This window comes from Cydia strobilella, chromosome 3 (genome assembly GCF_947568885.1).
Source record: "Cydia strobilella chromosome 3, ilCydStro3.1, whole genome shotgun sequence".
NCBI classification, from domain to species: domain Eukaryota; kingdom Metazoa; phylum Arthropoda; class Insecta; order Lepidoptera; family Tortricidae; genus Cydia; species Cydia strobilella.
The window spans coordinates 1,520,434-1,537,891 of NC_086043.1; the positions used below are offsets into that span (position 1 = coordinate 1,520,434).

At 38.8% G+C, this 17,458-nt stretch overlaps 1 protein-coding gene across 1 annotated transcript in view; it reads right to left on the reverse strand.

Annotated features, from left to right (window-relative positions):
• Nucleotides 1–17,458, reverse strand: part of LOC134755693 (kinesin-like protein KIF13B) — a 247,587-nt gene that overhangs the window by 16,214 nt on the left and 213,915 nt on the right. The window contains exons 23-30 of the mRNA XM_063692240.1: nt 15,225–15,330; nt 14,316–14,507; nt 13,485–13,629; nt 11,990–12,138; nt 11,047–11,192; nt 7,084–7,125; nt 4,356–4,521; nt 1,018–1,083 (exon numbers count right to left, since the gene is read on the reverse strand). Coding sequence (XP_063548310.1) covers nt 1,018–1,083; nt 4,356–4,521; nt 7,084–7,125; nt 11,047–11,192; nt 11,990–12,138; nt 13,485–13,629; nt 14,316–14,507; nt 15,225–15,330 — 1,012 coding nt within the window. The remainder of the gene's footprint in view (nt 1–1,017; nt 1,084–4,355; nt 4,522–7,083; nt 7,126–11,046; nt 11,193–11,989; nt 12,139–13,484; nt 13,630–14,315; nt 14,508–15,224; nt 15,331–17,458) is intronic.

Below are 17,458 nucleotides of genomic sequence, written 5' to 3' on the forward strand. Positions count from 1 at the left end.
CATATTTAGTTACTTATTGTAGGAATCCAGAGGCTCAACAAACCCATACATGCGGCAAGAAGTGCCGTGCAGCGACAGGTTTTTATAGACTTAAGCGAAAATGCATTGGCAGTCTCAACCGCTCTTGATACAGCGTTGCAACAATCATCCGTCAGGGATGCAGTGGCCATTGATGATGTAGGAATTAGCCTCGGTGGCATTTGCCAAATCAAGTTTTGAGGCAGGTGTACATTTTCATTATGCCATTCCAGACACATGCATAACAATGCATTCCTCATAACAGACGAAACATTTAAGCAATCTGTATCCTCAAAAAATTCAATCCTAAAGCATTTAAAATTTTACACTGGCAACATTGATCAACAGACGTCTAGCTATTGGTCAAACGCGTTAATGTTGCCAGCTTACACCTGTAAAGATGTAACTTTTAGCTTTTTCATGGGTCCGTTTAAGAGGAAAAGGCCGCTTCTCCATACAAACGTAGTCCCCATTTTCCTCTCTGGATATTGACATTATGGCAAATATATTTACATAATTTGTTTTATATTTACCATAGCTATTTACGTTTGACATTTTCGATTTTTTGATTTTTGTAAAAACTAGGAGCGAAAAACAGATTTAATTTTTTTTTAATGCTCCTTACTTTTATAATAATTGAAAATTCGAGTCAAATGTAGGGGCATAGCTGACAACTAACTGTGTCAAAATATGTTCAATAATATCAATATCCAGAGAGGAAAATGAGGACGTTTGTATGAAAAGGCGATTTCGCGCGGGTTTCCACTTTCGTCTTAAGTTCTAAGGTTCAAGTAGACTCTCTTCGTCACTTATTCACACAGTGCGATCTCTTGAAGGCAAATTTGCGGATATAACATGTATGACATGACTTCAACGGCAACGGTGCTTAAACTACGCGAACGTCATTCAACTAAGTTAAAAAAAAAAACACATGTACGATGATTTAAAAAAAAGAAAAACTTTAAAAAGCCACACTAGTGATCGTTTATCGTGACGTACACTTGTTCGGCGTCTGCAGACGCAGTGAGTTCAGGTTCAAATTCAAGTTTAGAAACGTTGGCCGAGCTGCAATAGAAATGTTAGTGGTTTTTCAGTTATTATAGCTAACATTATATGGAGTTCTAAGGTAAATACGGAGAACTTTAAATTATATCTGAAACTATTGAAAACTGCACGGCTACCACGAGTTGGCGTTTGACACTTGATCGCATTCCCTCTCTATCGCATCAATACATCAGTGTGAGCGAGATGGATTCTGATCGAGTTTACGCAGTCGCAAACGTAAACGTCAAGTGTCAACTCATGGTACGGCTACTGTTTCTAAAAGTTAACCGGTTAGTTTCCTTACCAACAGTTGAAAATATAGCCAAAGATTTTAGAGTCAGATTAGCATGAGATTGAAAATCGAGCCTATAAATAGTGCTTTCATAAAGACACGACTATTTTAATATCATTGCCTACTTGCCTATACTCTTAAGTAAATTCAAACATGTGTTTCAATACATTTTGAGTCAAAAACGTCATCTCGTGACACAGCATATATTGAAATTACAAATATAAAAAACCGGCCAAGTGCGAGCCGGACTCGCCCACCGAGGGTTCCGTACAAATTTCCTTTTTTTTTACTTTTAGTATTTGCTATTTTAGCGGCAACAGAAATACATCATCTGTGAAAATTTCAACTGTCTCGCTATCACGCTTCATGAGATGTTGACACAAACAGACAGACAGACGGACAGTGGAGTCTTAGTAATAGGGTCCCGTTTTTACCTTTTGGGTACGGAACCCTAAAAATTGACTTTAAAGCGTTGGACAAGTATAGCAATTGGATAAGGACATTTCAAGAATATTTTATTTATTTGACTTTCATTTGTTTCAGTTAAAAAAGTTACTTAACTAAAGAAAAAACTTTTGTATCTGTGGCTTTATTAGGTACTATTCAGTTAAATACCAACAGAAAGTATTTTTATTTAAAGTTCTCGTATTTAGACGAACTTAAACAATTCCAATACGTCTGGATATTAAATACAATATCAAAACTTCACAATTTCATACGATTAGCAATCAATAAATTACAATACTTCACAAAGTACACCTTCTAATTGTCCATGCTTCATTTACAATCTATGGAAGTTTCGTAGTTTCATTATTTACTTGTTGCAATTTTTCTACATTATACATGCACTTTTAGGGCCCTCCACACTCGTGCGCGAATCGCGGCGCGAAGCCGCGAACGCGAGTGTGGAGTCTAGTGCGCTAATCAGCGAAATCGACTCCACACTCGCGTTCGCGGCTTCGCGCCGCGTAGTCTGGAGCGGGCTTTTAACCTTACACGACACACAATCCTACACAATTATTCTTATATGTCTATTGTCTACTTTACTGTCTACAGTTAAAGACCAGTCTTTAAAGTTTTTTCTATCAACATTTATACAATAAAAATGTAAAATTGTCTATGACTTGGCTGATGGGACCTAAACTTTCCAGAAGCATCGTTTTTCTCATCTATTTTAAGCAGTTCTCGCCGATTTGACAGCTCGAAGAGGAAGGGAGAAGGAAATAATCACAGGTCATGCTCGGTCCATGCAAATGAAAGAGACACGCAAACAAACAGATAGAGTAACACAACAACTGAAGCTTGCCCGATGCTCGAAACTTACTAACAGCCAATACTGGGTCGGTATCGACCATCGATATTTTTTTTTTACAAAGGCAATTTTTAATGCCCAATAATAAGATGAATCAGCCAATTATAGAGGGCGACAAATACATTCACAATGATATTGTCATTCGTCTAATAAATTTTGTTACATTTTTCATTCCGAGTCAAGACCATATTATTTTCACTGTTTACCTGAGAGGAATGAGCCTGAAGATAGCGGGACCAAGATAAGAATACGTTAGATCGAAGCCGGGCCAAAAACTTGTAGACCGGCTATGATAAGTCTACAGTCTAATATATTTGACAAAATCATAAACGTCAAACTTCTATGAAAATGTGACGTATATGGTAGTGTTGCCAGATATGTTTTACTACAGACTTATTAGCCGGATTATTCTCGATTCTTATAAATCACAAATCCCAATATTTCCACCAATAAATTAGTACAATTTTTAGACATTTTTTAAGTCATGAACCTAGTGTCTAAATCATAATTTTAGAGGTTGGATTGAGGTTTGCATCAAAGAAAAGAGATCTTTTTGGAGTCCTAATTTTTTAATTTAAATAATGTATAGTCAGGAGAAGTAAATGGGGGTACAGTTGAAGAGAAGAGAGATAGAGAAAAAATCATTATGAGCATAGCATTGCCACGAAGCAAGTCCAAAATAAAATGTAATTCAGTGAAATCATGAAGTGAATGTTTTTGAATGTACTAGTGAGATTTTTTGTGAGAATGAGTTGCCTATGTTTTGTCGTGTTTTCTTTCAATTTTGTGATAATTTTCATGTAAATCTACTTCGTGCATCTTTCAGGCTACATAATATGTTTTATTTATCATACTCTACATAATGCACTAGATAATTCATCTAAGCAAATTTACTATTGTATTATACAATATTTTATTTTAATTCAATGTGTAGCCAAATGCTCAAACTGTAAAGATACACACTAACATAACTGTATGGCATGACATGTCAAATGTACTATCATGGGTGAAAGAATAATGAATGTATTGGGAAGAGGAATTTGTACATGTTACAGATACTGAAAAGGATGTAGTTAGACACACAGATAGACATAAGGCTAATTAGAGCATTGTTAGATATGGGCTCTCAAAGATTATACACAATATATGAAAAATAATCAGACACTGTTATACACACAGTTTTGTATAGAAATGTAATTGAATTCTAATATTTTAAAGACTATAACTATTTTTCAAAAAAATTCAAAAGCCTCAGCTTACTTTAAAAAAAGTTTCTTCGTAACAAATCGAAATCAACCAACCTAACGTTATAATACTGACTAATGATTGAAATATTTCACTAAGAAATTTGTTTATTTACACTGCATTGGCACCGAAAGGGTGCCCTTTTCATGTAAATGACACCAATAATCCAACAAATTTGTATAAGTATTTAAATGTCAGATTTCATAAGACGCAATTTATTAAAAACTTGTTTTAAATTTTCGACTAGTGATTTTTGAGTTGCCTATTGTAAAAAAGGCCATGATACCTTTACTTAATCAGTCGCCACACGTTGTTATAGATTATTTTTTGAGTGCTTACTTGCTAAACGCGACTGCACCTAGTGTTTGTCATTTAGGATGCCAAATTCTTTTACGTAGATCTTAAAATCTATATATATATATATATATATATATGTATCCTTACCGAGTCCAAAAGGCTTGGTGGGCGTGGTGATATCGGGATCGTTATGCGCGGGCGCAGCGTACGAGTGGCGCGCGCGCCGCGGCTCGTCCGCCCCCGCCAGGTCCGCCACGCTGCCCGAGCGCGCCGCCACGCCCAGCGACTCGAACGACGAGTCGAGGCGCATGATCTGGCAGAATATAGTATAAGTTAGGTACCTCAATAAATGTACTTTGCCGTCGCACGTACTGAAGGCATACACGGTGACTAAAAAATAAGTGCTTTCCCGTTGCCAGGAAGGTTTTGGGATTATACTGAGCAACTTTTACTATGGGACTAACCACGAAATCGCGAAAATTTTTTTTACCCTCCCATAAAAAATGGACCAGCCAAAATGTATGAAACAGCCGAATTTTTTTTCGGTTTTTCGGGGTTGGTCCCGTAGTAAAAGTTGCTCAGCATAATCCTAAAACCTCCCTGGCAACGGGAGTGCACTTATTTTTTTGCCACATTGTATATGCTAAGTCGAGACTCGAATAAGGGCATGGTGTGTTAGCAGAACAGTGTTCAATAAAGAGCAAGAAAAATACTGCTCGTTTAATTGTATTTATACTACTTTAAATATATTTCACGAATTTCGAATCTTGAAATATCTAGTTAAATGAATGAGAGAATGTTTGTGTATTCGCAATCAACCATAAGTATTAAACGGCTGATCTCAACCAATAATTTCGGTTCACATCAAAATTCAAACTGCCACAAAATATTGGTACTAAAATACTTAACATTAACAAGTAGTATTCCAAAAGCTAGTTGAATATTCAGTTAACAACAAAATAAGCCATAAGACAGAAAAAACGAATATTGTTCGTTATCCATGTCATCATTGAAATAAATAGATTAATTGGAATAATATGCCATTTTTATTATGAACTTCTAAATTTAGGTACACATTTCAACAAACATTCATCACTAACTAAATTATTAAATGGCATACAAAAAGAAACCAGAATAATCGGTACCTACGGTGCCACCTCCACACAGGTCTTGCTTTTATATAAAAACGAAAGCAGATAAGCCCAAATAAACAACGATGCTAAATGAAATCAGTAAGTACGCCTTAAAACATCGAGAGAAGCTTACAGTCTGGCAAAAAAGAGTAGAAATTAAAAAGTGGCAACACTGTAGTTTCGTCCCGTTTTTCTTAGATTGATTTGAAAGGGACGACACTACAGTGTTGCCACTTTTTAATTTCTACTCTTTTTTGCCAGACCTATAAAATGTAGTGTAAAAACATCAATTTATTTACAACGTAATATATGAATTAAAGATAAATTGTAAAAAATTAAGCACCGAATCACTAAGGGACTCCGATTGGAACTTACATTAGTCTGTGCATCTCATTCATAAATATGAATAGGTGCGAGATACGCAGCAGGAGTACCTAACATATCAATAACATATTTTTTAAGGTCGAATGCGCCGCCCTGGGAGTTAATTCAAGTAATATACTGACGTTTAGTGCAAAACTATTTAAAGAAAAACACATTTTATAATGTGCATAGGTGATTATGTGCGATTATTGCAAACATATTCCAACTTCACCACGAAATAACATTATTTATAGTAATTTATTTACACTACTTTAAAATAAAATGGGTATTTTGATTAATATAATATAATAAGACAACATCGGTTATTACCAGAATGTCTTTGACTTCAACCCTATGTTATTTAACGAGTATATGATATTCGTCAAGACACACTTTGGGTCGCTGCGCCAGAGGAGTAATGGACCGCGAGCCAGGCGCAAATTTCGTCAGTCATCGCCTCCCGGGCGAAAACTCGTATAGCGGTTAACGCCTATGTATGATGAACCCTCGTGAACGTCAGCTGCCGCTCCGTTGGTGGGTTGAGGAATGGCAGCCACCGAAACGCGTAACACGGTCTTTCCACCGCGATACAACCGGCTGACGATTTGTTTTATTAACAATAGCATCTAAACTATCATCTGACAAAGTATCAAACGGGAGGCGATGACGCCGATGACTGAAAATAATTTTCTTTTTTACATGTTCATGTGACCAGCTGACGGTCTTTTCACAGCGATACAATCGGCTGACGATTTTGTTTATTCACAATAGCATCTAAACTATCATCTGACAAAGTATCAAGCGGGAGTCGATGGCAACTTTTTTTTATAGACTTTATTTGCTGCCATTCCTCAACCCACCAACGGAGCGGCAGCTGACGTTCACGAGGGTTCATCATACATAGCCGTAAACACTATACGAGTTTTTGCCCGGCTGGCGATTGGTCATGGAAATCTGTTCCTGGCCCGCGGTCTATAAGTAAGTATGTGTCATTCGTTGGCTCAAAAAGCTGTCAAGTATAAATCGAAGTACCCCTTTTCTTTGATACTATTGGCATGGCGTCCATATAACTACATAACAGTTTTACTCAATTAAAAATGTTGACAGTACGCCACGCCACTAATTTAAAGGTAAATTTACAGGTAAAAAAAAGGAATAAATAATAGACAAATAAAAGTGAAGGTCAACTTTTATACTCCCGAAGAATTTCCGTCAAATGTTTCAATTTGCCGCAACTTTCGTTTTCGTTACTCCAAAATGGCTTCCACGTTCGAACAAATGACAATCGGCAAACGAAACGTGGAACGGAAATTCTACAGAACACGAACAGAACAAAAAGTGACAGCTAGATAAGACATGACAGCGCATGCTCGACTCACGTTGGCTCCGCTCTTTGTCGCGTTGTCGAGCGCCTGCGTCAGCTGTTATTGTAGCGACAACACACGTTAAAAAGCGTACACACCGCGTTAGCCTAATTACGGAACGACACACCGTGAAGTGTCGTTGAGCAAATAGGCAGCGGCCGTAGCACGTTCGCATTTTTACGGCTTGTCACCATGCCTGTCACGTTCTAACAATAAGTGCGGAAGTGACGGGCGATAAAAATGGAACCATGCTGCGACCGCAGGTCGACGCTTGCTTTTCAAAATAAATTTACTTAAATTATGGTAACAGGCTTCATAAGTTACTTTTACACTGTTTGCGTTGTTTGCTGCTAAGAAGAAAATTTACTTTATGAAAATTAGATTTTCGAGAATAAAAGGAATGAACTCTGTACCAATGCACCTAAATAAAGGCACGCCTCACATCTTTGATTTTAAGTGGCTTAGAAAATATGTCCTATTCTCAACCAAAACGGTACTTATCGTCGGTTGTCAATAAGGCGCTATTTCCATATGGCTTTAATTTAAAATCTACCTTATCGACAACCGAAAATGTGGCACCTTTTGGTTGAAAACGTCACATATTATTATGGTTATATGATCTTGAAAAGCAAACGCATTTTATTAGACCTTTTATTATTAAAAACCCTTGTCAACAGCGCCACTTGCAGTTCCCACTTACCCGGGGTTAACCGGTTAAACCTGGAGTTACCATGGAGTTACCTGGAGTTATCAGTACAATTTCACACTCGGTTAACGGTTTAACGGGTTAACCCCGTGTTAGTGGGATGGTACAATTGGCGCCGAGAATCACGCAGCAATTTTAAATTAGCCTCATGCATGAAGTTTATATTTGAACGAAATATGTTTTATTTACCGTTATATCATGTTACTAATGCATTTCCGTTTTCAAATTACCATTTAATTACTTAAAATTATAAACAAAAAGTACAAAAATTTGCCCGCGAAAAGCTAATGAGCGAAACGCTCGAAACGCCACGTGACGTCACGCGTTCGACAGATTAGTGTCATTAGTAGCAAACGTCAGTTGGGCCGCCCAACGTGTGACGTCATCACGCTATGTCGAATTCGCGCCAAAAATTATGAGCGTTTCAACCGCTCAAAAATTTTCAACATTTTAAATATTTTTTAATAAAATAATGTTAAGGTTTACAAAAGTATTTTTATCATTTCCGGTGTTCCAACGATATAAATTATGAATCCAAAAATAAAAATAAATTCATGCATGGAGCTAATTGCCAATTTATAGCACAAAACAAAGATCAAAGTTGACAAGAAGTTTTATTTGTGAGTATAAGCTTATTGCGATACATAATAAAATATATTATGTACATCGTGTTATGTGTTAGACATCTATGTTTGTTTGGTTACAACACTGATTAGCATTTTAGCTTACTGGTGTTATTTTAAGCGTTAACGTAATTCTAATAAAACCTTTTTAATACAGTTGCTCAAAAAGTGGTACTTTTTGTGGCTGCGTAGCGTGCGAGAAGCTCAATTTCTCGAACTAATGCTTTTTACTTTTTAGTTCCAAACTATACTTTCGAAACGCAGTGAAAATGTAATTTAGCGCGGAGCAGGTACCAGGGCCTCATGAGTTATGAGGAGGTGTAGTTGACCAACCCGCGCCGGGCCCGCGGCGGCCGCGGCCGGGGCGCGCACGAGTATGAAGGGATCGCGGGCTGCGGCAGCTCGCGTATCGCGGGCTGTATAGGTACTTTTGGTTTTGGTTTGGTTTGGTGGTATGATTCTACTAATGATATATTAATTTATTATTTTTTCGCAATTGTATTAAAAACGTCGTTTACAACAATGTGTGAAATGTCTTTTTACCACTCGTACCGAGTCTTGCCACTCGCTTTCAGCTCGGACATTCTTTTCACACTAGTTGTAAAATGTACTATTATGTGTCTATTTGATTCACTATGTGTTAGTAAAAAATTTTGATCAGTTTAACAGTAAAATGTTAAAAGTATTTTAATAACCTTTGTATGGTTTTACAATCATATTCTAACAATAGCTTACATTGTGGTGTGGTGTCATTATTCATGAGCACAGATTTAATATATACGCTAGATGACGCAAATATCACGATTTGTATTGAAACCAATCGTGCCGACTTTTTCATACAAAATTTACGCATATAATTTTAAAATTACTTACCTGTGATAGGAAATATGTTTTTGCCTTTGGGTGCTCGCAATTTTTGGGCTGTTGCAGTTAATTATCACGCAACGAGGCATTTTTTAAGTTTTCACGGACGTCCGGCTGCAACAACTGACGCGCTTGGACTGTCATGAGCGACAGTCAACCCCGAGGATTTCTCGGGGTTCGGACAAGCGAAGTATATGCATTTGCGTCATCTATGGTAAGTAGGTATATTTATATCTGTGGTCATGAGACATAAACGTTTCTCAATGCCTATTTTACTTATTGATATTGATAGTAATTGTAGGCATTATTTATTAACCTTTAAATATATTCAATAATAGAATAATAGAGCTGTTTGTGTTATTATTGCAATTCTTCAGTATACAAATACATTGCTTCTTCTTTAAACTAAGTAAAACTGATCTAGAATGTGTAACCAATCGTAGTAGAAATTAGCTACCACGATTGGTTAGTCATCTGTGCCATTCTTAACCAAATGGGTACTTATTGGCGGTTGTCAATAAGGCGCCATTTCCATATGGCTTTAATTTGAAATCAACCTTATCGACAACCGACAATGTGGTACCTTTTGATTGAAAACGTCACATCTAATTTTGCTTAGGTGTATCGTGAATCTATTCCTCTATGACTATTTAAAACCTAGAAAGTGAGTCCACGCCTTTTACTGTTAAATTGTAAAATCATCCTTAATCATATAGTTGGTCAAGCAAATCTTGTCAGTAAAAAAAGTCGGCAAATTAAAAAAAATGTAGGCGCGAAGAGATATCGTCCCATAGACAATTTGAATTTCGCGCCTTTTTCTACTGACAAGATTTGCTTGACCAACTATAGTAATCAATACATCTCGTGTCTAATGATGGGAATGTTTTTGATCCGACTTAATTTAAAAAAGATTGTTGAAGAAATATTATTATTCACAGCGTAAAGTATTAGTTAAAAAACCGGCCAAGTACGAGTCGGACTCGCGCACGTTTTTTCCGTATCATTACGCAAAAACGGCAAAAAAAATTCTTTTGTTGTATGGGAGCCCCACTTAAATTTATTTTATTCTGTTTTTAGTATTTGTTGTCATAGCGGCAACAGAAATACATCATCTGTGAAAATTTCAACTGTCTAGCTATCACGGTTCATGAGATACAGCCTGTGGTGACAGACGGACACACAGACAGACAGCGGAGTCTTAGTAATAGGGTTCTGTTTTTACCCTTTGGGTACGGAACCCTAAAAATCGTGAAAGTTTAAATCAGTGTGTTGAATAAACATGTTTTTACTATATAAATTTGTATTTATGCATATAGATGTCAATGACAATGAAAAAATCAACGATTATCAACTCTGGCTAAGGTGGCTTTATTTTTATTAATTAGAATGTTACAATTCTAAATTGATTAATGTGCTAAGCTTCCAAAAAATGTCAAGTGCAAACATCTTACGTAACAGGTACTCCATATACAAATGAAATGTCACAGGTACAGTCGCCATCAGATATATCGGAGCGGCCAAGGTGCTCACAAATATCTGAACACGCATCTATTGTCAAGGCGCTAGGTGCGTGTTCAGATATTTTTGAGCACCTCGGCCGCCCCGATATATCTGATGGCGACTGTACTATAATATAGAACAGCACGCCAAATGTATTGATGTTGTCTACAAGATCGGCAGAAATTAATTGTATTTTGGTTTGACTTTTTAACAGATTGGCCCGGTAGAACTCGTTTTCTAGGTTTTAATACTAGGCAGATAGTTCCTATAGGTGTGGCTGCATACCTGGGAGAAGTTAGGCACGGAGGCGGTCTTGCGCATGGTGACGGGCTGGCCGCGCGCTTGCTCCAACTCTTTGACGGCGACGCTCTGCCGCAGCCGGTCGAGGCTCAGGATGCTTTCCACTGCGCTCACGCCGCGGGTGTATTTCTCTGAAAAATGGTACATGGTCAATGAATTTTTTAATTTTTGAAAAAAAAAAGAGGCTCTCCATGTCTTCCAACTCTTCGGTGGACTTGGGGATGTTGGACACCACCTCGTATGTTACTCCGATCTGCGTTATCTGGTCTACTCTGATAAGTTACCTATGAAAGTCTCTCCATCAGCAGCGCTAGTTTCTTCGCCCATAGCAGCGAACTGAGCGAGGCTCTTCCTATCTTCCAACTCTTCGGAAGCCTTGGGGATGTTGGACACCACCTCGTATGTTACTCCGGTCTGCGTTAGCTGGTCTACTCTAATAAGTTACCTATGAAATTCTCTCCATCAGCAGCGCTAGCTTCTTCGCCCGTGGCAGCGATCTGAGCCATACTCTCCCTGTCTTCCAACTCTTCAGAGGCCTTGGGGATGTTGGACACCACCTCGTATGTTACTCTGGTCTGCGTTAGCTGGTCTGCTCTGATAAGTTACCTATGAAAGTCTCTCCATCAGCAGCGCTAGCTTCTTCGCCCGTAGCAGCTATCTGAGCCATACTCTCCCTGTCTTCCAACTCTTCAGAGGCCTTGGGGATGTTGGACACCACCTCGTATGTTACTCCGGTCTGCGTTAGCTGGTCTGCTCTGATAAGTTACCTATGAAAGTCTCTCCATCAGCAGCGCTAGCTTCTTCGCCCGTAGCAGCTATCTGAGCCATACTCTCCCTGTCTTCCAACTCTTCAGAGGCCTTGGGGATGTTGGACACCACCTCGTATGTTACTCCGGTCTGCGTTAGCTGGTCTGCTCTGATAAGTTACCTATGAAAGTCTCTCCATCAGCAGCGCTAGCTTCTTCGCCCGTAGCAGCGATCTGAGCCATACTCTCCCTGTCTTCCAACTCTTCAGATGCCTTGGGGATGTTGGACACCACCTCGTATGTTACTCCGGTCTGCGTTAGTTGGTCCACTCTGAAAAAGGATACAGATTGGTAACCTAGTGTCCTTTACTAAATTAACGTTAACACATCACATAACGGACCTTATTGTCGATGGCGTTTACGCCATTATAAACGATGCTCCAATATAAATACAATGCCGCGCGACACTGTGCGGCGTAAGCGCCATCGACAACCTTTTCATGGAAAATGCCCCATATTTGCTTGTAGGAAAAGGTTGACTGCCTTTTTTAACATAAATCAATTCGCCCTAAATTCTACTTGAAGAGTTACATTCAAAATATTATAGTGACATTGATAAAAAGTCAATATGTGTTAAATTAGTTAATTGTATTTAATCAATTGTTTTTAAAAATGACCTCACAACTTGATATTCTACAAAATGGTTTTAACAATGTCATGATTAGTTCAGTGTATTTTAACATTAAAAACCCCAATTCGAATTGGCAATCCTGAATAGTCTTTCTTCGTAAAATCTATATTTCTATACTCGTGACTCCATTGAAAAGGGGTAAAAATCTCACAATAACATGTATAAAACCTTTTTTCAAAAATGGACGGCAAAGTCGACGTTGCCGGTTAAAAAGTAGGTCGCAAAGTGCGTAGTTTATGGTCAGTCAAAAATTAAAAAGTTAAAAACATTGCAGTCTCGATTTCGGGACTGCAATGTTGCATACAAATTCTATTATTTGTCGAGTTGCAAACTTTTTAAAAGTTGAAGTGACCATATCAAATGAAGGCCATTAAACAGCCAAACAGATGATCAGTACTTATTATTATAATGTTGGTACCGCGACTATTTAGGTGTCTCAAATAGGTTGGCGTATTTTCAGCAGAAAAATACACTTCCATTTTTATTTTTAATAAAAAAAAAACGGCGGCAAAGCAAATCTTTTTACTTTTTTCTGTGAAAATATATACATAAGAACGTTGCTTCTGTAAAATATTTCTATTATATTTGCATTTATTGCGCCATTTTTGAGAAAAGCACTATATATGACTCGGCTGGAAGGCTACTTGCTGGCTTCGGATTAAATTAAAGGGACTCCCAAGGTCGTCCGTTTAAAACGAATCCTCAGCCAGCAAGTAGCTACTTCCGAGCCTCGACAATAATGTACTATTACCTTATTATACTAAAGCCCACAGAACATAATCGAATTAAAAACGTCTATCTACCTTGTAAGTCCCCGCGTACTTGTTCAAGTACAAATTAAATTGGAGTTTTGAACTCTAATAGAAATAAAAGAAAGTTCCAAATTCAAAAGCGCTAAAATTGGCTTGGGGTCTTACGAGATTATGTTAGTCACACACAAAATAAATAAAAAATCTGCCTTCTGTACTCACTCAAAGATGACTGACCTGACAATCTTCTTCCGTATTCTGTCAGTGAGGCTCTGTCGCTTATAAATGTTCAATCCCAGCCGCTTTCGTAGTATGAGATCCATGGGCGCGGGGTGCGAGAGACGGACGGTGGTCTTTAAGATCAGGTACACGCGTTCGTTGGCTGCAAACAAGTTAATATTATGGGTAGAGCCCGGAATTTTCGTGGCAAAACCAAAGACTGTCGCTGTCACAAACCAAATACAATGTCTTGTGCTGCTGTGTGTACTGACGTAAATTTCGAAGAAGAAATTGCATCTGTTTCTATGTAATTTTATAAAAAAAATTACGTAAAATTACAAGGCAGTCTCTAGTTTATGACTTTGTTTTACCAAGTTTAGATATTTATACTCTGCCTATTCTGAATATTCCGATCACTGATAATATAACATCATTGTCTAAATAGGGTTGTGTTGTGGGTACTAGACGAATATACTTTAATACATACAAAATGACCATACGCCATTGACAAATACCCGGGTAGTTATATGCGATTATTCAGTCGCACCAATCGCTTCATTACCATTCCCAAATTATTGACGAACTGCGTATAAATGGTGAAGTCATTTTCGGTTATCTTGTAGCACGCGCTTCTGCTATTCTTGTCACAATGATCCTGTTTGCTTTTATAAAACGACCAATGTGATGATGGTAATGAAGAATCAAAACGCAGTACAAAATCGCAGAAGCACCCTCCGTGCGCATCACACATAAATGCCGGTATTCGAACCAAGTAAAACTCGAGGAAAATTCGCATTGAAAAAGTAGACAATTCTCTGAAATTCTCTGTTTATTTATACCCAGTCTTACCTTCTGTAATCCTATTAAGATACTGCGAGTCATGAATCGAAGAGTCCCAAGATGCGATAGCAGACACATCTTTATCGTGGTGATGTAATATCTGGAGCTCGTAAAACCTGTTGCCGTGTTCTTTCGGCAGGATGGAGTGGAGACCGGCCACAGTCACTTCTTCGCCGGACGGGTGGGTTGTTAGGTCGTCAGCTGAAGGGATCAAAATAATGGGATAAATGTCAAAGTAAGATCAATTAGGATCTAGAACAAGGTAGAAGTATAAGAAATTTCATGCGAAAGAATAAAAAGGATGAAGAGGAGCTCTCTTACAATTCCCCTTACTTCGTGCGTGAATAAACCTTTTTTTTACCATTTCTAAAGATGAATGTGGTATTATTTTCATTGAACCGTCAAATTTTGCTTTAAATTTAGCCTCTAGAGAAACCATGGAGAAATCACTACTTTGTTAGATTATTATTTACACGGTTTACAGTTCCATTATGTTCTTGGGATGTTTAATGGTGGAGACTTTTACAATCCAGGGTAAATTTGGACAATAAATTACTGTAAATCTCCGTGAGACTCAAACATATTAAATTATTTTAAACCGGGTCACTCTCGTATTATTAAGTCGAATAGCACGACATGTTTCGATCCAATTTACGAGGATCCTCTTCACGGAGCAACGACACGTCTTCACTGTACGAGGGCGCGCCGTGTACTGCGGGCCAAAGCCCGACTCGCACGGCCGCTCACGACAGGCGGCGTCGGCAGTGCCGGCGACGTCACCAGTGAAGACATGTCGTTGCTCCGTGAAGACGATCCTCGTAAATTGGATCGAAACATGTCGAGCTATTAGACTTAATACGTAAGTGACCCGTTTTACCACCCTTTACCATTGAGGTGAGATAGATAATAGTAAGTTACCATTAAGGTCGAGGAACAACACGGGTATGTGTTGCTCCATGCCGGGGGGCGGGCTCCACGCCGCCGGCGCGCCCGGGATGGGGCTGCCCGGGCTCGGCACCAAAACCTATTCATAATCATAAAAATAAGTACTGAGATTATACAATTAGCTCCATGCATGAATTTATTTTTATTTTTGGATTCATAATTTATATCGTTGGAACACCGGAAATGATAAAAATACTTTTGTAAACCTTAACATTATTTTATTAAAAATTATTTGTTGAAACGCTCATAATTTTTGGCGCGAATTCGACAGAGCGTGATGACGTCACGTGGCGTTTCGAGCGTTTCGCTCACTAGCTTTTCGCGGGCAAATTTTTGTACTTTTTATTTATAATTTTAAGTAATTAAATGGTAAAATAAAACTATGAAAACGGATTATATCGCGTATATTGAGTTTATAATACATCCCGACGTTTCGAACTCTTTACAGCGTTCGTGGTCAACGGGTGACTGAGGAAAAATTACAAAATGCAAAAATACCCACATACTAAAATAATGAACAATCATAGACTACAAACTTTAAGGCTGGTTGTACATGCAAAATCGGTTCATAAGGCTAGTTATACACTATAATTATTTTTCAAGTAAAGATATATATATATACGCGATAAAAATAAACTATGCCGGCTCCAACCCTACACCACGGACCCGAGAAGATTTAATTCCCTCCTAAATTGTAGGAGGGTATCCCAATATGGGACCGGCAACAAACTCGGCGGGACACATCTTTTCAAAACATCAGAATGTCCAGCATCATCCAACACTACGGTCTCACAGTCTATGTCTCGCTTGCTCCTTTATCAGGTGGACTACAGGATCCCAAGCTGGTGGTAGAGAAAAGCCATCTTCCCTATTAAAGTTTGGATATTTCTTAATCTCAATGGCCTCGCGCAGCATTCTGGGTATGTAACGCTTCTCCTTGGCAAGAACCAGAGGCTTATCAAACTTGATTGAGTGATTGGCTTTATCCATGACATGCTCACAGACAGCAGACCTAGGTCGACGGTGCTTGACATCAGCTATGTGTTCCTTCACCCGAGTGGAAATGCTCCGTTTCGTCTGCCCGACATATGATAGGCCACACTCACAGTCCAGCCTGTACACTCCTGCAGTCTGTAGAGGGGTATTGCATTTTACAGGCCTCAGGAATTGTGACATCTTCTTCATTGGCTTGAAATATGTTTTTATAGAAGCACGCTTCAAGATGTGGCTGATCCTGTCCGTGACCCCCCTGACAAAAGGCAGAATGGCAGGCCTGCGCTCGACTGTGGGGATCTTAATGTGGGACCTCTGGTTGACCCGCGGTATCCTAACCAGAGGTCCCACATTAAGATCCCCACAGTCGAGCGCAGGCCTGCCATTCTGCCTTTTGTCAGGGGGGTCACGGACAGGATCAGCCACATCTTGAAGCGTGCTTCTATAAAAACATATTTCAAGCCAATGAAGAAGATGTCACAATTCCTGAGGCCTGTAAAATGCAATACCCCTCTACAGACTGCAGGAGTGTACAGGCTGGACTGTGAGTGTGGCCTATCATATGTCGGGCAGACGAAACGGAGCATTTCCACTCGGGTGAAGGAACACATAGCTGATGTCAAGCACCGTCGACCTAGGTCTGCTGTCTGTGAGCATGTCATGGATAAAGCCAATCACTCAATCAAGTTTGATAAGCCTCTGGTTCTTGCCAAGGAGAAGCGTTACATACCCAGAATGCTGCGCGAGGCCATTGAGATTAAGAAATATCCAAACTTTAATAGGGAAGATGGCTTTTCTCTACCACCAGCTTGGGATCCTGTAGTCCACCTGATAAAGGAGCAAGCGAGACATAGACTGTGAGACCGTAGTGTTGGATGATGCTGGACATTCTGATGTTTTGAAAAGATGTGTCCCGCCGAGTTTGTTGCCGGTCCCATATTGGGATACCCTCCTACAATTTAGGAGGGAATTAAATCTTCTCGGGTCCGTGGTGTAGGGTTGGAGCCGGCATAGTTTATTTTTATCGCGTATATATATATATCTTTACTTGAAAAATAATTATAGTGTATAACTAGCCTTATGAACCGATTTTGCATGTACAACCAGCCTTAAAGTTTGTAGTCTATGATTGTTCATTATTTTAGTATGTGGGTATTTTTGCATTTTGTAATTTTTCCTCAGTCACCCGTTGACCACGAACGCTGTAAAGAGTT